This window comes from Caretta caretta, chromosome 18 (genome assembly GCF_965140235.1).
Source record: "Caretta caretta isolate rCarCar2 chromosome 18, rCarCar1.hap1, whole genome shotgun sequence".
In the NCBI taxonomy this organism is placed as follows: Eukaryota; Metazoa; Chordata; order Testudines; family Cheloniidae; genus Caretta; species Caretta caretta.
The window spans coordinates 12,723,568-12,744,389 of NC_134223.1; the positions used below are offsets into that span (position 1 = coordinate 12,723,568).

The 20,822-nt window shown below is 45.0% G+C and overlaps 1 protein-coding gene across 2 annotated transcripts; it reads right to left on the reverse strand.

The window, feature by feature from the left end:
• Positions 1 to 3,096: 3,096 nt before the first annotated feature.
• PGD (phosphogluconate dehydrogenase) lies at positions 3,097 to 19,965 on the reverse strand. Of its 2 annotated transcripts, XM_048825059.2 has the most exons (13): positions 19,841 to 19,965; positions 17,533 to 17,608; positions 16,909 to 17,088; positions 16,327 to 16,392; positions 13,574 to 13,692; positions 12,158 to 12,227; positions 11,489 to 11,623; positions 10,521 to 10,710; positions 7,464 to 7,594; positions 6,251 to 6,384; positions 5,763 to 5,862; positions 3,896 to 4,018; positions 3,097 to 3,382 (listed from the first exon to the last, which is right to left on the reverse strand). In XM_048825059.2, exons 1-13 carry the CDS (start codon positions 19,846 to 19,848, stop codon positions 3,263 to 3,265), a joined length of 1,452 nt encoding a protein of 483 aa, XP_048681016.1. In that variant the 5' UTR covers positions 19,849 to 19,965; the 3' UTR covers positions 3,097 to 3,262. The 2 variants fall into 2 exon arrangements, with proteins under 2 accessions (XP_048681016.1, XP_048681015.1); XM_048825058.2 differs by lacking the exon at positions 19,841 to 19,965 and having other exon boundaries at positions 11,489 to 11,619; positions 12,154 to 12,227.
• Between the last annotated feature and the right edge of the window lie 857 nt (positions 19,966 to 20,822).

The following is a 20,822-nucleotide window of genomic DNA, read 5'->3' on the forward strand; positions in this document are numbered from 1 at the left end:
GTGCCCACATATCTATTCAGGGACACCATCACAGGGCCTAATAACATCAGCCACACTATCAGAGGCTCGTTCACCTGCACATCCACCAATGTGATATATGCCAGCAATGCTCCTCTGCCATGTACATTGGTCAAACTGGACAGTCTCTACGTAAAAGAATAAATGGACACAAATCAGATGTCAAGAATTATAACATTCATAAACCAGTCGGAGAACACTTCAATCTCTCTGGTCATGCGATTACAGACATGAAAGTTTCTATATTACAACAAAAAAACTTCAAATCCAGACTCCAGCGAGAAACTGTTGAATTGGAATTCATTTGCAAATTGGATACAATTAACTTAGGCTTGAATAGAGACTGGGAGTGGCTAAGTCATTATGCAAGGTAACCTATTTCCCCTTGTTTTTTCCTACCCCCCCCAGACATTCTTGTTAAACCCTGGATTTGTGCTGGAAATGGCCCACCTTGATTATCATACACATTGTAAGGAGAGTGGTCACTTTAGATAAGCTATTACCAGCAGGAGAGTGGGTTTGGGGGGGGGGGGGGGTGAGAAAACCTGGATTTGTGCTGGAAATGGCCCAACTTGATTATCACGCACATTGTAAGGAGAGTGTTCACTTTAGATAAGCTATTACCAGCAGGAGAGTGGGGTGGGAGGAGGTATTTTTTCATGCTTTGTGTGTATATAAAAAGATCTTCTACACTTTCCACAGTATGCATCCGATGAAGAGAGATGTAGCTCACGAAAGCTTATGCTCAAATAAATTGGTTAGTCTCTAAGGTGCCACAAGTACTCCTTTTCTTTTTGCGAATACAGACTAACACGGCTGTTACTCTGAAACCTAGTATTATTATTTAACATGTTTATTATGATAGTGCTTAACAGCCAACCAAGAGTGGTGCCCTATTGTGTCCCAAAGAGTCTAAATAGACAAGACATACATAGTATGGGAAGAGGTATAACACAAGTAGAGCGAACAATAGGATGGCTGCAAACATCATAGTAGTTCCATGTTTGTGTGTTTGTTTATTTGGTGGGGAGGCTGGGTTTAGTTAGGAGGGGAAGTGAGGGACACAGAGCTAGGAATGGACACTTGCTACACCCTCTGATCTGGTGTCTCTTGTAAATTTGATCCTGATTGGATTTACACCTAAGAAACACAAGGCAAAGAAAGACATGAAGTAGCCACAGCCATGCAGGTTGCAGAGAAATATGTAGTTGGTCAAGGAAGCCTCTGCAAAAATCTACAGCAAGTCCTGGCTACACACTAGCAGGAAGTATCACCGCTTGAAGATGTTTCATCACTGTGACAGAAGCAACAGCAGATGAGTCATCAAACTATAGTGATGGGTGCCATAAAAGAACCTAGATAAATAGCTGGAGCACAAGGAAGAGATCCGCAGAGCAATTTAAGAACCACTACCTTAGGTATGTGTCTCCAATCATTCACCAGTCTAGTTTCTAACAATAATTACACTGGGAGTTACATACCCCAAATACGACGTATAACCTGGGTACAGACACAAGTGTTCAACAACAGATGATCAAATAGGAAGATAGAGGAGCACTTCCCTCCATCCCCCAAAGATTGTTATAGCTCAACAGAGCTATAATGAGATTACAAACAACGAGCCAAATCCTGCTCACCCTGTTCATGTTATAAACATACAACTGGAGCAGAGATTGTTTCTCACTGTGTTCATACAGTGCCCAGCACAATGGGACTCCAAATCTTGAATGAAGCATCTAGGTGCTACTAAGTACTAAGAATAGATGGGTAAGATTAGGGGAATTTCAGATAAAAATTGAAAAAGCCCTGTCCACGCAGAAAATATTCTAGTGTTGGAAAACGGTCCCCTGGCAGAACTATGCTTGACAACCATTTTCCAAGATGGTTGTGGCTAGCACAGTTCAAGCTGCAGGGCATAGTGGTGGGGCTAATAAGTCACCTGCAGGTGAGTGCAACAGATGGGATTTTCTCATGCCAACTCAGTTAATGCCACTTCCTGCAACTCATCTGGCAAGATCTTGTTTTGTACAATTGACTTCTTCAAACTTAAAATGCAGACTGCTATTCCCAAGAGGATGCTTTCACTTGACACTAATCTTTTGATAGTCATAGTGACAGTTAATTGATAGTTGCCTTTGTCTGAAAGCCATTAACATAAATAACCAACAAGGGCAAGGTATGCCAGTAAGAACTCTGCACAAAGCTTCGCAAAAAGAAAAGGAGTACTTGTGGCACCTTAGAGACTAACACATTTATTTGAAAGCTCATGCTCAAATAAATTGGTTAGTCTCTAAGGTGCCAGAAGTACTCCTTTTCTTTTTGCGAAGACAGACTAACACGGCTGTTACTCTGAAACCTGCACAAAGCTTGACACTTAGCAGGGTTTAGAGTGAAGAAAGGGTCGTGATGACATGAACTGAGCACCACCAACAGCCTGCAGGCTCAGTTCTGTTGAGTTCTCAGGAGTCTTACGGATACGGGTTTGAAGAATATGTAGCAGTGAGAAGCGAACAGGGAGAGGCAAGCTTTGCACATTAATATGATCATTTTAAAAACCAAATTGTGAAAAAGCATTATCTTAAACCTCCAGCATAGCAGGGGAGCTAAAGCCAGAGGTGATGGCTTAGTGACTTTAGTATCAGTCTTGAAATATTTAGAATCCTTGGAACCGCTGGTTTGAATCTGTCCTAGATCAACTCAGCCCTTTATCTTTCCAAGGAAGATATATGGAGCTTGAGATGGTCAAGTCAGAGAAAGAGTGAGTGCTTTAAAATAAGACCTTTAGAGCCAAGATCTTGCCTGTTCTGAATGGACATTAAAAATTTCATAGCACTTTAATTACCTCCCTCCACCATTGTGCAGTGTTGCTTTGCATTCATGGTTTACCACCCTCTTCTTATGAGGTGGCTGCATTTCAGTTGTTCTTTATCTATGTGGTTAGTGAAGCTCTTAAGGCTTGTGAACAATAAGAATACAAAATATGAATGGGGAATTAAATGTGTTCCATGAACCAATATGTGTTTCTGGCCATCTGACTTGAGAGAGGGGAAAGCAGGAAGAGAAGAAAACACCCCACAATACATTTATAAGTGAGTTTATTTGCCTTTCTTATAAGACACATACATACAAGTTATTATAAAAGTACCCAGACAAACTCTAGCCAAATGCAGTATAAGCAAAGTGTTGCCATCAAGAGGAATGTCTCAGATCTACAGTATCTTGGCTTCCAGATGAAATATTTCCACTAGGCATTGTAGGATGAAGAGGACACATTTCCTCCATGACCTGTCCAGTTAGTATGGATGAATTCCCCTGGTTTCGATAACAGTTCATAGGTATGAGCACCAAAGTAATCACGCTGTGCCTAGATGATGAAACACACAGGAACACCACAATCAAATACCAACATCACCGAGATATTGCACCTTACATCCCACCTCTGTATGTAGGTATCTATTTAGGTTCTCAAACCAAGTCCATTGCCATGGTGTCTGAGTGACACCCATTTTAAAAGAAATATATGAGATTTGGGGCAAATCTTACAAAGTGAACATGTCTAGAATGTGTACGTGTAATCTGTTATACGATAGCAAAACCTTCAGGAAAGCAGATTCAGACTGGAGAACACAAGCAGGATAAGGGGTGGGGGGAAGGAGAGAAGTAACCTGACTGCACAACATTTTATTGCTATCTAAGTGTGAGGTAATTTAAGATTATAGGGTCTGAACCCAGAAATAAAGCATAGAAGAGGTGGCAATATGGAAGAAAGGCTTTTGGCAGGTGATCCTTCACACACTGATGTGCTGTTTTGGTTTTTTTCTTCCTTGGGCTTAAATTTCAGCCTCACAGGTCTCAATGTGGCGTCTTGGGTGCTTACCTGAATCAGGTTAGCTGGCAGCATCTCATGCCTATACCCATCATAAAAGGAAAGTGCCGTAGTGAAGCAGGGCATAGGGATGCCAATCTGGACTCCAGTGCTGATCACACGTCGCCAGGAGTCCTGATGGAGAATAAAGAGAAAGAAGGAAACAGACTACTTAGCCAGCAGCATTCAGGACTACAGCAGAGGTTACTGTTCTCTAGTCTAATGGCATGTTCCTATTGGCAATCACCACCCTGGATCAAGTGAGCAGATTTTCCAATCAGTATTCATAAACAAAAGCAGTCCAGAGTGCTGCCCAGCAAGACAGAATTAAACAAGACACACACAGTAAAAGCAGTACCCTATACTGTATACACAATCAGATCTAAAACTCAGGCAGGAACTCTGCTCTTTTACATATGCAGGGAGAACAAATTCCAAAGAGAAGAATATAATAAGCAGAACACTGAGCAAATAAGGCGTTTTCAGTAATCCTAATGAAAAAGAGCACAATGACTCCCCAAGGACATAAGAGACTAGTACATCGCTTCAGAACGGTATGTGGACAATCTTTTGTCTGAAAGTTAAATCTGATTTAGTAACATGCATAGGATACTCAGCTTTAGTGAATGGAATTAAGTCATAATAAAATGACTCAATTGGCCATACAGACACTGTTTATAGTTCTATCTGGACTTGTCTCCTGCCCAGATCAGAACACTTTATTTGGACAGTCCTAGGTCTAGTGAATTGAGAGCCTAGTACATTGCTGATACTATCCTACTGCATACACTAACAGCAGAATTTTTTTAGCTACAAAATTGTAATCCAAACTCTGCACAGCAGGCCCCTTCCAAGGCAAAAGGCATGGTCAGTGATGAGAATGAGGTTTCACCTTGTTAGACAAAAGAAAGAAGAAAAAAATAATAGTTTCTAGGACCACAGTTCTTCCAAACTACTGCACTCCTGTCTGATGATTTCACATGAAAATGGAGTGGCAAACTTGAGAGTTTATGGTTGCTACTAATAGAACTGCCAGGATGAGCAACTGGTTGAATGGATGTCAATAAATTACATTTTAGAAACTGATGAGTCATGGTAGCGGAGGATGAATTAATGTGAATAAAGGGCAAAGAACTGAACATTTGTTTGCCTGTATATTACTTCTGGGGAGATCATATTAATACTTTGTGACACTCAAGGAGGTGTGTGTTACATTTGACACTATGGCAAGTCTAGGAAGAGTTACCCTTGCAGTACATCATCACCTCCAAATCCTATAGTCTAGGAAGAGTTCCGTTCAGCTCTCGATTCATTTGGATGCCAAAATTATAGGGTAGTACTTTACCCATTACAGTCAAACTCTCTCCCTTTTTTCCTTTATTTAGACGTAATACCTCCATCTTTCTGATGAGATGGAAATGAAAGGTCTTGACTTCATGTGGGTATTTTTACAAAAGTGTGGGTGTTAACTTTGGTGTCCAGACCAAATTCTAATTTGGATAATTACATTTTGCCTCACCATGGTTACGATGGTGCAGTTTCAACTGGTTATGATTATGTTTCACTTCCTGTTCTTCGCTGTACACAGTAGTAGTGCTAAACAGCTGGCATGTCCCACCATGGAGATGCTGCATTTCAATGGTGGATGAGTGATTCCTAGATGCATATATTGTATTCACACACACACATGCAATCCCGAAGCGCTTTAGGATTACTTTAAAGCTCTTTGGGATTAAGGGTGTTATATAAAAGATATTTTAGAGACGTTTTTCTCTGCCCTCTCTCTTCTTGGACCTAACCACACTGCAGAAGGGGTGTTTTGGGGCATGTACTGTTTGTAAATTGTTGCCTTTGTGCTCTCCCTTCTTCAGACACACACCTGACAGTCCTCCACAGCCTTCTTAAAGAAGTCATCCAATAGCAGGTTCTGGAGATCGGGGTTTCGGTCAAAAGCATCTCTGATCTTCCCCAGGAATGCACTAAACAGGACAGACACAAAACTGGAATTAGGTATCAGTGGTGGGAGCTGTGAATCGCCTAGAATCCAAAGGGCTTTTTAAGGGCTGGGATTTGACAGGCAGCCAGTAAGGCACAGTGTTTACAGAACTCAGCCAATCAACAGATTCCAAACACCAACACCTAGGGGAAAATGACGAAGTGAAAAAATGAAAAGATCAGCAGTGGCGGAGTAACATATAAACTTGATATCAGGTTGCATGAGCTCCAGTGTTGACATAGGCAGCAGCATCCCAGTATTAGCAGATAAAATATAGGAGATCTTCCACAGAGATCTGAGTGGGCCAGTCCAGCACAAGGCAAACCAAACTGCTCTCTGGTCAGCATTCCCTGCCCCAATTGCTCTCTTACCTTCTGATGATGCAGCCTCCCCTCCACATCAATGCAATGCCACCATAGTTAATTGTCCAGCCAAATTCTTTGGCTGCCTGTCTCAGCAGCATGAAGCCTTGAGCGTAGGAGATAATCTTGGAGGCATAGAGTGCCTAGAGAGAGACAAATCATATTTAGGGAAGCAGCCCACAAACTCTGACAGAAGAACTTTAGAATCTGACTCACAAGCAGAGCACACAAGTCACACCAAGGTCCATCTCAGGGGCAACACTCTAGTTATATGTAAGAAACTCACTTACTGAATTCCAAACGCTCCTAACTACTATCTCTGATGGTCAAAGCCTTTTCAATCTCACACTTCAAAAGAATATAGTTGATCCAGGTCAATAGGTACTGAGAGGTACTAAATCTCTCCCCTATGCAGTTCGGACAACTAACATCAAAATATCACCATTTTCTTGTGTTGGTGCTACCCTCATCTATTACTTGAACATGAAGAAAAAGATACAGTCAAATTCTACTTAGTTTTAGTCAGGGTTATGGTTTTGCTTGTTTTTCTTTTTTTTTGGTGCATCTATTCCAGTAGTTTTCTCCAGACTGTATGGGTACCACAGAAAGGGAGACTGCTAAAAGAGCAAGTAAGCACTCTTCACTTAATCTGGATCATGCACAGGAACACACACATACATCTCTTTGTCTCCTTTTATTCCCCAAGCCTTTTGCCAGGCAGATTTTCCTACAATAATAAATTTTTGGCACTTCTCTAGCACATTCCATCTGAGAAGTTCAATGTGCTTTCTAAGTGTTAATAAATGTAGCCTCTCCAATGGACAGAAAGTGAAATACCATCTCCATTGTGCAGAGAGGGAAATGGAGACACAGAAAGGTGATGTGAATTGCCCAAGGTCACACATTGAGTTAGTGACTTGACTAGGAATAGCAACTGGTTCCCAGTCTTGTGCCTGTATCACCCTTCATCCCAACTGGGATCTTTCTCTGGTCCATGAACAAGTTCCCCATTAACCATATTTTATTGCATCTCAGTTGGCACACACCGAGAGAAATGGGCATGACAGGAGGCGGTCCAGGGCAGGCTCTAATGGCTGGAAACAAGGACAGCACAAGAGCACAGCCAACACGTGTCCCATTCAGAGTCCCGGACTCACAGCATACAAGCTCTCTTTGTCCCCGCAGTTCTAATGCAGAGCTCTGGCTAGAAGCCCTGACTCACCTTCCGAATATCTTCCAGAAATGCCTTCTTGTTCCCACTGAACTGAGTCATTTTGGGCCCATCCAACCGTTTGCTGGCCTGTACCCTCTCATCCTTGAGGGAAGACAAGCACCGTGCAAAGACAGCCTCACCTTTACTCAGAGAAGGAAAGAGAAGACATTTAGCAAGCACAAGCCAAACAATGAGGCCTTTCTAGCCTACTGCATGCAGAGCCAAGGCATGGGGACAGGTGTTTATAGAGATGGGATGACAGCAGCAAGCCACACTGCCATGCAAGGAAGGTCAGGTTTAGGAATGACAGAGGACTCCCATTGGCCACACCAAAGGGAATTTCCTCTGTCTACAGGAAGAGGACCTTTTATTGAGCACCCCATGACAGCTGATTCACAGTGTGGGGCTGAGTCTCCACAATCTAATCTAGTCAGAGAACTCATATTCAATAGAGGATCATCAGAAATGGAGAAGGGAGAATCTAAATCTAGCAGAAAGTGAGGGGTGGAGGAGGAGAGAAAGGGATTAAGTGAGGAATAGCCCACACTCTGAGATCTAGAGAGCCTAACGAAAGAAAGGTGGCTTCCAATCATTTACTTAGGATTTTGGATGAATTATCAGAATATCAGCCAGAAACACAGCCACTGGGCTAGAGCAGTTTTGGGCAGCATTGCTTTGCCTAACATACTTCTTAAAACAACATAAAGCATCTACTATATGACAAGAGTCCTGGACAGAAATAATCAATGTTTCCTTATTTGTGAAAGGAACTTCAATCTTTTGGTCTCTGTTTCCTTCATCCATAAAATACAGACAATTTTGTATCACAGTATATCTTAGGGAGAGGTGGGCTTAGGAAACTAAATAAATACTTGCACAGTGCTTTGAAGCTGAGAAGCATTTACACAAATACCAAGTATGATGCACATTAATTGGAGATGCTTTTCTAGGAAATCCTCAGCACACACAAAAATGCTGCAGACAAACATTACAAATAAATCGACTTCATAGGGGAAGTGAAAATTTTTATCTGTTAAGATCTTAGTTCTGGCAGTCAGGGGCCCATGCAAGATTTGTACACATCACTAAGCAAGGTAGGGAGCTGCATTCCTTGGAGAGCTGTAGAAGCAAGCAATATCATCAACTCTTGCATGGAAGCCAAAACCCTGAATTCTTGTCCTGGCAGATAAGTAAAGGCAAAACTAACTCACAGATATGTTATTTTAAAGTGTATTCATTTTAATTTAAGACTGTACAGATATTCAGGGAAAGAACTGGGAATTTAAACAGTTTCCTTTACTTTTTAGCATTTGAGGTCACCTTTCAGGGGACTGACAGAAATATGAAAGCATACAAGACTTTCCTTCTTCCTTTACAATGAATCTCCGGTTATTAAAAAGTCTTTCTTTCATACACCTGTGAATGAGTCATAGGTTTGCACAGGACTTCCCTGTCATAGGTCATTATACTTTATCATAATCAGAACAAACCACTCCTTTTCATTCTTGCCCAACCCGTTTCCTTCTGCTTTATTGTGGAGGGAGCATGACTCTGCTATTGCAGGGAGGAAGTTGCAAGTCACCCTGATGCAAGGAGAAAGATGTAGCAACTGCACTAAGAATTTCCAGTATTTGCACAGGGGTTGTGAGGCACTAACTCCACAAGCCACTTCTGCAGCACAGAATTATACTTGGGAAATGCCTCCACCCTTGATCCTTGCAAAAGAAGGAGCCCAAGCAAGGGAACTTTACCAACCAAATGGAGGACACAACAATTTAAAAGTAAACAAAGCTCTGAGAGATTTAAAGCTCTGGTATAATATTTAAATTATTCAGCAAATAGCAGCCTCAGCCCTACTTTGTAAAAATGTTTTTTGTTGCAGTGCAGCCAAGCTTCTCCAATAAACTGGATTCAGCTGGCCACAGAGGGAGTGATCAATACAATTTATCTTCTAAAACAAGGGGGCTTAGCAAAACTACAGGGGAGAGAAGAGGTGGGAAAAAGAGCAGGAAAAATAAAGCAAACTCTGACAACAGATGGAACTTCCCGAAGTTAAAGTCCACACTAGAGCTTGTACCATGAATTTAAACACATCTGTAACATAGTTTGGGTGTCTACCCCAACACACCTGTAATTTCACAGCTGTGTTCAGAAACTATGCTAGAGACAACAATCAGTGGTAGGTGGGTAATTATGTGGGTGGCTACTTTTCAGGCACACTTTAGGGGCCTGACCCAAAGCCTACTGAAGTCAATGAAAAGATTCCCACTGACTTCAATGGGCTTTGGGTCAGACCATAAGCTAACCAAAGCAGTTTAAAAAAAAAATCTGCTCACATTGCATAGAGAAACCATGCAAACAACCATCATGTTGGAACATAGATAGCAACTATGCTTCTTACAGATAAATGCTCAAAATCCATTTTCAAAGACAGCTGGGAGGGTTAGTGCTGTTCAAGCCATAGTGCGGATAAGGCCTAAGTATTCCTATCTAGTCAGATCGACACTGTGTCACTCGAGCTCTGCTAAAACTATCACATGGAAATGGGGGAGGAGAAAAGTACAGGGAAGGTGGAAAAATAATTCCTACATCTTCAGGAAGATGCAAGTTCTTATAAAACTATAGCAGAAATAGGAGTTTCTTATTCCACACATTTTCAAGGCTGTGATTTGACTCAGCATCAGGCACCAGGGGAGGATAGATTACTGAGAACAGGGCTGAACCAAACTGGAGTAGTAAATATTAAAAACCCTCTCTCGCGTCTTGGTCTGGCATTGGGTCACCACCAGCTAAGGAACTACCAAATACCATGATGGGGGCAAAGAGGTGTTGACTGTACAAGTGGGACAGATGATTAGGGAGAATTCCCATAGAAGATAAGCAAAAAGCAGGGAGCAGTACTGTCAAAGGGCAAAAGGGCCTTAACTGTTAGACCAGGGATAACAGAGACAGAAGCACCTTCATCATGGGCTCATCCCCTCTACTGCGAAGCATTCCATGGCTAACATGCTGTTAGACCGGTAGAACAAGAGACAGTGATATCAGTCAGATTGACAAGTCAGTTACCGATGAGCGTGACAGGAACTCCATATTCCAGGGCTGAGATGGCTGTCCACTTCCCAGTGCCTTTTTGACCTGCGCTGTCCTTGATCTTTGGGAGCAGGTGTTTGCCATCAGAGTCCCTGAATTTGAGGATGTTGGCTGTGATTTCAATCAGGAAAGAGTCCAGCTCTGTCTTATTCCATTCTCCGAACACCTTGATGGAGAAACCAACAATGGGATTCCAAGAGGGATACTTACCCAAGCTCAAATTACTGGCACCCCTTCAAACCCACTGACGATCTTAGCCCATTTGCCAGGCATCTTCTCAACAGCTCAGAAGAGGAACTAGCATGTCCCCATGTCAGAGGTACCGTAGGTGCATGGAGCTGCAAAGCAGCCATCTCCAAACAGAAACATACAGACATATTCTGGCCTGATACTACAAGAGCCATATGGGGAGTGGAAACGCCTCATTCCATGACACCATACTCTTGGTACTTTGACTATTTATGGCTCATCCCAAAATTAATCAGGTCTCTATAAGGATTATCTATCCACACTATTGAATCCTATCCTGCTTTAAGGGATCTCTGTGACCTACATTATTGGCTCATATGGAAGAGGTTCATTAGCTTCTTCAGCGCAAGTCAAGGAACAAGGGAGCAACAAGTGGAAACACTTCAGATCCAACCAAGACAGATTCTTTCCCAGGGCAGGAGGCACATGGGGAATGAAAGATCTGAGGCAATGGTCTAAAAGTGTTCAAGGTTTAGGACCTACCTCAGTTGGTGCCCATGGACATTTCCCCACTGGCCCTAGCAGATGATTTGATAGAGGATTCTACTACAGACATTAGCTGTGCTCCATGGAGCACATGGCCTATGGAGAGGAATGATATAACTAACTGCCTTCAAAGCAGAGCAGTCACCTGCTAGGTCTCAGGGCAGAGGTGAAATAGATGGGGGGGGAGAAGGGGGCGGGCTGCGGCTCACCGTTGCCATCTCATCATGTTCCATTCCCAGTACATCCTTCATCAGGTGGTAGGCCTCACAGATCAGCTGCATGTCTCCATATTCAATCCCATTGTGCACCATCTTCACAAAGTGCCCAGCACCTTCTTCTCCTACCTGCCAAAGAGACATCACAGGATGCCTTCAGACACACTGCTGCCACCGCTACTAAATATCTGCCCATAGTTTCCCTTTGCTTAGTACAGCTTTGTGAGTTTAGTACTGGGGAAAGGCACCCTGGACACACCAAACCGCTGTTTGTGTGTAGACACTGCATAGCAGCTTCCCTCACATTGCCCCAGCAATGTGCCCCACCTGGGATGAGAGGGGAGTTCATTCTCTACAACCAAGTCCTTCCTTGGTCTCTGCTGAGACTGTTAAAAAGGGAAATATCTGTGACGGTGGCTTCACTGCTGTGGACATGGGTCCATGTGGACAGAGAGCATGGGAAGGGCGAAGTACCACAGAACAGAAATTCTGTACTGGGTGCAGCAGACTGAAGGATCAATGCAAAAAGCAGCCCTGCTTTGTTAAAGAATACATTTGTAGCATTTGTGACACGCGCACGCACACAGAGATTTCAGTGGCCTAAACAACCAAGCGATGGATCTAATCATATTCCAAGGTCTATCAATGTCTGTCAGTACTTGCCCAGTCACAACAGGGTTCCCCAGTGTTCACTTTAGCAGCGATGCTTTGAAATATCTTCTTGATGTGAGGCCTATGGAGAGGAATGATATAACTCAGCAGCTGGACACAAACATTACAAGAGAAAATTTATCGATGTCGTACTGCCACTGTAACTCACCCCCAGGCCAAATGGGGAGAGAGGACTTGGCTACCAGACATCTCCATCAAAACCAAGATAAAGGCAAAATGCCTCAAGGATTAGCCACTCTATGCAGGAAATAGCAAACCGCACAAGCTGTGCATTTATACAGCACCTTGTAGAGGAGGCCGTCAATGCACTTCACAAAGGTGACAACTATTATCCCCTCCATTTTTCAGATGGGGAAGCTGAGGCAGAGAAAGATTAAATGTCACGCCCAAGGTCATATAGTGAGTCAGTGGAAGAGCCTGAACAGAACCCAGATTCTCTGGCTTGCAGCCCTACATATTAACCACATCATCAGTCTTAGCTGATTTGGAAGGGGAGAAGGAGGAGGCTTAATGAATGTTAACTGGGAGGTTGTGCCAAGCAGATGATATGGTATAAAAGAACACTGAGTCAGGAGTGGGCGAAAGGAGCCACCTGAGAGGAGCATGAACATAGAACAGGGTGCAGGAAGAGAGGAGGATAGAATTCTAGGAGGGGATGGAAGAAACAAGCAGCCTTTATCCACGTGTTTAAGATGAAAAGAAAAGCAGAGATTACTCTTGTAGTTGCCAACTTGGCACCATCAAGTTGGAACAAGCTGATCTGAGAGGTAAAGCTGGTGTGAAGCGACAGGACTTTTCAGTTTCTAAAGCTGTCTTTTCCTTGAGCCAAGAATAGGCCCAGAAAAAATCTCTCTCCAGACACACAGGAAAAAAACCACCACGGTCATTTTTGCACCGTCCCTTCCAGGGACATGGGGGTGGGAGAAGGAGTTGGATCGAGAGCCATGTTTGTGTGCAAGAATTCATGCATCCTATTAACAGTTCAGAGACACTGAAGAGCAAACTAAGCCTCCTATGAGCTATGAGTCACTGCAGCAGCTCCTGTTGCTGCCCATGTTATAACTAGCAATTTCTCAGCTGGCACGGAGTCCCAAAAGAGTCAAATAAAGGTCTCTGGTATATCTGGTCAGGTTCCCCGTTCTCCTCTCCCCTGAAAAGTTGGTACCTCCACCTGCACACTACTGAGAAGAAAACTGGGTAAGCCTGGACTGCCATGAACAGCCAAGACTGCCTGTGACCTCAGCTGGGCTGAGAAGTCCTGAGCCCCCAGGAAACATCAATTTTCTCTTGATATAGACACATCCCACCCTCACCAGTACCCTCTGCTCCCAACATCCAGAGACGACTTTGTTACTACATGACCAGTCTACAAGAGGAGCTGGTGGGAATGGGAGGGCTGATACTTACCAAGCCTCTTTGTCTCCTCCTGGCATGAGTGAGGGTCCGTACCTGGCACCCTCCTCTCCCCCACTAACACCGCTTCCTACGAACAAGATGCCCTTTTCCTGGAGTTCTTTACAGCGTCTCTGAATGGGAGAGAGAGAAACAGTATTCAACAAAAGCTTTTCTGAAATAGAGGAGGGGGAATCCTGCATTTTACTTCAAACACTCATGCGGTCAGGATAGAGCCAAGACAGAGATGGCACCATCTGGGCCCAAAAATAGTTTTTTCAGTTCTGCTTTGGTCGTGGCAATATATGGAATCAAAGAGGAACATACACACAGGCTGCACTTTGAACATTAGGAAACTTCCCCTTGCTCCCCCACTGACATGGGTCCTTGCAAAGAGAAGATAAGCCCGAAATTGCAAGCCCATTAGCAAGAATTTTTAATGAATCTGTAAACTCAGGAGTTGTACCGTATGATTGGAGAATTGCTAACACAGTTCCTATTTTTAAGAAAGGGAAAAAAAGTGATCCGGGTAACTACAGGCCTGTTAGTTTAACATCTGTAGTATGCAAGGTCTTGGAAAAAATTTTGAAGGAGAAAGTAGTTAAGGACATTGAAGTCAATGATAAATGGGACAAAATACAACATGGTTTTACAAAAGGTGGATAGTGCCAAACCAACATGATCTCCTTCTTTGAGAAAGTAACAGATTTTTTAAGACAAAGAAAACGCAGTGCATCTAATTTACCTAGATTTCAGTAAGGCGTTTGATACCGTGCCACATGGGGAATTATTAATTAAATTGGAAAAGATGGGGATCAATATGAACATTGAAAGGTGGATAAGGAATTGGTTAAAGGGGAGACTACAACGGGTCCTACTGAAAGGTGAACTGTCAGGCTGGAGGGAGGTTACCAGTGGAGTTCCTCAAGGATCAGTTTTGGGACCAATCTTATTTAATCTTTTTATTACTGACCTCGGCACCAAAAGTGGGAGTGTGTTAATAAAGTTTGCGGATGATACAAAGCTGGGAGGTATTGCCAATTTAGAGAAGGAGCAGGATATCATATAGGAGGATCTGGATGACCTTGTAAACTGGAGTAATAGTAATAGGATGAAATTTAATAGTGAGAAGTGTAAGGTTATGCATTTAGGGATTAATAACAAGAATTGTAGTTATAAGCTGGGGATGCATCAATTAGAAGTAACAGAGGAGGAGAAGGACCTTGGAGTATTGGTTGATCATAGGATGACAATGAGCTCCCAATGTGATATCGCCGTGAAAAAAGCTAATGCAGTCTTGGGATGCATCAGGAGAGGTATTTCCAGTAGGGATAAGGAGGTTTTAGTACCTTTATACAAGGCACTGGTGAGACCTCACCTGGAATACTGTGTGCAGTTCAGGTCTCCCATGTTTAAGAAGGATGAATTCAAACTGGAACAGGTACAGAGAAGGGCTACTAGGATGATCCGAGGAATGGAAAACTTGTCTTATGAAAGGAGACTCAAGGAGCTTGGCTTGTTTAGCCTAACTAAAAGAAGGTTGAGGGGAGATATGATTGCTCTCTATAAATATATCAGAGGGATAAATACCGGAGAGGGAGAGGAATTATTTAAGCTCAGTACCAATGTGGACACAAGAACAAATGGCTATAAACTGGCCACCAGGAAGTTTAGACTTGAAATTAGACGAAGGTTTCTAACCAGCAGAGGAGTGAAGTTTTGGAATAGCCTTCCAAGGGAAGCAGTGGGGGCAAAAGATCTATCTGGCTTTAAGATTAAACTCGATAAGTTTATGGAGGAGATGGTATGATGGGATAACATGATTTTGGTAATGAATTAATCTTTAAATATTCATGGTAAATAGGCCTAATGGCCTGTGATAGGATATTAGATGGGGTGGGATCCGAGTTACCCAGGAAAGAATTTTCTGTAGTATCCAGCTGGTGAATCTTGCCCATATGCTCAGGGTTTAGCTGATCGCCATATTTGGGATCGGGAAGGAATTTTCCTCCAGGGCAGATTGGAAGAGGCCCTGGAGGTTTTTCGCCTTCCTCTGTAGCACAGGGCACGGGTCACCTGCTGGAGGACTCTCTGCTCATTGAAGTCTTTAAACCACGATTTGAGGACTTCAATAGCTCAGACATAGGTGAGATTTTTCGCAGGAGTGGGTGGGTGAGATTCTGTGGCCTGCGTTGTGCAGGAGGTCAGACTAGATGATCATAATGGTCCCTTCTGACCTTAGTATCTATGAATCTATGAAAAAAAAAACATCTCTTGGCACACGGCAGTTTTATCCAAGTGAATTATTCCTGTACCATTTCCATGCTCATGGGATACATGGTCAGTGGAATGACACCAATATTGCCCATTAGCATATATTCTATGACCTCGTATTCCTCTCAGGCAATAGCTCTGCTATAAGCATCCTGGCTTCCAGAGATTAGAACAGATGCATTTTCAAAGGGGCTTTATTCTAATGAGGCCAGTGTTTTTATTGCAATATTTCTGGACACAAACATACACCTGTCACAGGTCTGCTCCTACAATAAGGATCTAGCAACTCTAACATAGTTCTTTAACAGGTTTGTCAGTAAGGGGGCTCCACTGCAGACAGAATTTGGTGTGGTTCCCCCCAAACAGGAGACTAAAAGACATCCATGTATACAGCAGTTCTGGTTCACTCATTTCTGGGAGGAAAGAAACACTGTCAGGGCATTCTCAGCCCATTCACCAAGAGGAAGGGGTCTAGAAGGCAGCATCAGGCTTACCGTGGTGTCCCTGTACTCTGAATTCCCTCCGTCAATTATGATGTCTCCAGCTTCCAGCAATGGCACCTGCAACCAGAAAAGAAAAAATAAAATCAATCAGCATTATTATTTGGTCCATATAGGAAAAACTTAGAACTGACCTGCAGCTGAGATCCCCGAAAGGTCAAAGTGAACTCATCAGAACCTGTTCCAGATGGTATTGCCTTAATCACAAGCAACCCTCCTTTTAGGGGCCAGATTTATTAAGGGCTCATCACTAGACTGGGCTCCTCAACAACAGAATCCAAAGGCTAAAACAAGGGGAGGGTTGTGTGTGTGTGTTTTCCTCATCTATAAAGCAGAGACATCACCTTATCTACTTGGGCGTAATTAGTGTCTGTAAAGTTCTAACAACCAAACCTTTATTTTAAGGCAGTCTTCTAACTGATTTTAATCCCCACGAGTTCTCATATGCAAGTGACTTTAAGCAATGCCAAGTTAGCAGCCTGTGAGATTGTCTCTGCAACAATGGGAAGGTGGACCTGGCATGGCGGCAGCAAAGAACAAGGGGCCAGTAGCAGCTAGGAAGGAAACTATCCTCACCAGACTTTTGATGAAGTCATCCACTGCACTTCCAGCTTTCACCAGCAAGATGATCCGACGTGGCTTTTTCAGCTTGGAGACCATCTCCTGTAGACTGTGAGCCCCAATCACTTTGGTTCCCTTGGCCTCATTAGCCAGAAAGGCATCCACTTTGGACACCGTCCTGTTAAATGCACAAACCTGGGAAAGCAAAAAACGTGATGTTGTCCATATCAATCAACAGTCGGCTAGCTCCAGCATTATACACTTCTCTCCTGCTTCCGCCCTCCAAGAAGCCACATGTCAGTGATACCCTTGCAGCTTTTCTGTATGTCTTTGCATTAGGTTCAATCGCTAACGGGATGTTCCAAGTGCAATTGCAACCCCCAAAGGATGAATTGATGTCTAACAAATCCACATGTGATCACAATTCCTGGCTAGACACAGATGAGTACAGCCCTTTTCTCCAATCCCTTCCTTTTTGAGCAGCAACAAAGGCTGTGATAAAAGGGAAAGAATCTGAACTCAGGACACTGTTCACGTACACCACCTCCCACACAAATTAAAATGCCCACCTGCTGCTCTTGGACACTAGGGATTCAGCCCTTGGAAATGACATATAATTCCCCAAATTCCTTCACTCACCACAAAGCCATGGTCATTCATGTTTAAAACCAGGTTCTGACCCATTACAGCCAGTCCAATCAAAGCAATGTCAGCTCTGAAAAGTAGAACAACAACACACCAATATCAGAAAGATTCCAACTGTCATTAACAATGATCCTTTCATGATCTACCAGGCTATTTTGGTCTAAACTGTTCAGTGAACCTGTGCTGGTGAGATCGTACATATATTCTCCCTGATCTTACATGCGCTATAGAGGACTCTATATAAACAGTGTGAGCCCACATGATTAACAGATTCTGGTCTCAGGCAGAGATAGTAGAGAGGTGAACACAGCAGAGCTCTCCACAGTGCATACCAAGTGATCTTGAGCTGCCAGGATCCCGTCCCAACTATCAAGGCAAACAAGCCCTGGAAGGAAGAGAGAAGGAAAATACCCCACCAGCAACTAGAGGGGAGGTGAAAGGAGGAGCAAGAGGTGATACTGTGCCAAATGGAGTCAGAGTGAGCAGCACAATACCCCAACACAGCTCTGGAGTGCTCACACTGTGGCAGTGCAGCCCCAACCAACGACACTGTGTCAGACACAACATCTGGACATCACTTTGCATTTCTGTACTTTGCTGCATCTTCAACAGGTGCCAAGGTGGCGCTCCAAGGCTGGTATCACTGCCCCAGCAGGGGTGGAGGAGGGAATGAAGTAGTGCTGGAGACTGCTTTAAAGAGAGCTAATGGGGACATAAGGGGCTGTTGCAGGATGACAGGGCAATCAATACCAGCGATGTCATTTTCACAAGGTCAGGGCTCCACGCCCAGCAGCACCTGAATTTTGCCTCAGGCCTCTGACAAAGCAGTCCACTTCAACTGGCAGAAATCCAGCTCATGGAGCCACTTGGTTTCATGTCCTCTCTTCCCAACATCCTATGGTTTACTGCACAGGACACTGCAGAAAGAAGTTGGGAGGAACTACCAGGGCCACCAACTTCCCCAAGCTCCGCAAGGAAGAGATGAGCTACCTTATGCAAAGAGAGACTTCTGTGTAGAAGTCTTTATATGAATAACGTCTGCCCTGTCCCCTCTTCACTCTGCCAGGAATCTTCTCTCTTCCACATCAGCTTGATGGTTCACCTGATTATCCATTTGTTTTGGGAGTCATCCTGCCCCCGACCCCTGAGGCAGATAATTAAAGGCTGTACTGTATATTCTAGAGAAAGATCAACGAGGGAGGACATTTGTCTCCAAGCTCAGGACCCTGAAATACCGAACAAGTCAGACAGGAGAGTGTATTGCCCCAGCACATTCACAACCTGTCTTTTCCCCTTCTGTTCATGCTCTTGAATTCCTTTGCCCTGTACAAGTCCATCTGTAACCTGACAATTTCCAGTAGGAGTTATCAATAGGACAATATATTTGGCAACACTTTTCTGGTGAGTAATGTTTCTCAACTTATTAAGTCAATAAGAAAGAAGAAAAGTGAAATAATTGACGAGAATTTCAGCCAGAGGCTTCAAAGCATCCGCATATTTTCTGACTCTATTTGCATATGCAGCAGGATGACAAACTGAATTAGTAACTGACTATTGCTTTAGCATGCAGCTTGAGGGCCATTAAGGAAGTCACTGAAGGCAACAATCCAGCTCTCATCAAATTCTGATGCCTTCTCATCTGAGAGTGCTAAGCAGAACTCTTCACTGCCACCCCCCTCAATCCTATCCGAGAGTGGCCCATGTCAGTAGTCCCTGGGCATCACCGTGGGATGGGCAAAATGAGCCCCGGAAGGCTCGGGTCAAAGTTTGAGCAAGGTGGTTCCAGTCTCCTAGGGGTGCGGGGCAGACGGGAGAGCCTCCTCTCAGCCCCAAGAAAAAAACCCTGACTCACAGGCTTTAAGACCAGAAGGGACCGTCTGTGATCCCCTAGTCCAGTGGTTTTCAACCTGTGATCCATGGACCCCTGGGGGTCTGCGACTGTGTCCAACCCCAAAGGGGTCCGCACCTCCGTTTGGAGTTTTTTAGGGGTCTGCAAACGAAACAGTTGAAAACCACTAACCTGGTCTAACCTCCTGCACACGCACCTCCCAAACCCCCCCCCCCAACTTCAACCATCCGGTTCCCCACTTCTGAGCCAGCCAGGAAAACAACCGTGCACGGACGGCATCCTCGTACTCGGCCCGCCTGGTCATTCCCAGGGGCCGGGGCCTCGCCGCCGCGGGTCCCAGCCAGCCCAGCGCGCTTCAGGTCAAGGCCACGCACTGCCCCGGACCGAGCGCCCCCGCCCGCCTGGGTGGCAGGCGGCTCCAGCGCCAGGCCTGGGACCGCCCGCGGGACTCACTGTGCCATGGCGGCGGCGGCGACTCCCCTCGCTGGGCCGGTAGGGGACTGGGCAAGCGGCGGCGCGGCCGGGCCAGCTGTACTCGCCTAGCTCCGCTCCCATTGGCCCAAGGCCGCTTCCGCCTCTCGGGAGGGCGGGACGTAGGGTCTCGTCCTCGCCTAGTTCCGCCCCATCTGTGGGCTGATGGCTCAGACGGGCCCAGCCGAGCGCCGATCTCATCGTCCTTTAGAGGGGCGGGGTCCGCCTTCAAGGCCTTGCAGCAAGGGGGGTGGCAGGCAGTAGCCGGGGAGTCCAGGCTGCTGGGCAGGTCTCCCTCATGCAAAATGAGGCACAGCCTAGCCCCAGAGCGTGGCTGTGGGTATCAATGCTAAATCCAGAGGGTTGCCATCTTTCTAATTGCACAAACCCAAACACCTTTGCCCCCCCCTTCTGAGATCCCTCCCTCCAGCCTCCCACTTCTATCACGGGCTTTTCCCCACCCTCACTCATTTTCACTGGGCAAGGGATTGGGGTGTGGGAGTGGGCTCAGGGTTGGGGTGCAGGCTCCAGGGTAGAGCTAGAAATAAGGAGCTAAGGGCATGGGAGGGGACACGGCTGGGACTTGAGGTATGGGGTGTAGGGGAATGCAGCTAGTGAGGAGGGGTTTGTGGTGCATGTGGGAACGTAGGGTTGAGGGCCAAGGGGTTTGAAGTGTAGGAGAGGGCTCAGGGCTGGGGTGCAGGCACCAGTGAGGGGTGTGGGCAGGGACTCAGAGCTGTGGGGTTTAGAGTGCAGAAAGGGGCTTAGGTCTGGGGTAGGGGTGCAGGAGGGGGTGTGAGCTCTGGATGGGAGTTTGGATGTAGGGGAGTTCCAGCCTGGGACAGGGGGTTTAGGAGCAAGTTAAACGCGCAGGAGGGGGCTCCAACCTGGGTAGGGGGCTCGGGGTGTGGGCTCTGGCCAGGCAGCACTTAGCCCTGCTCCACCATGGACCGGGAGCTGCCTG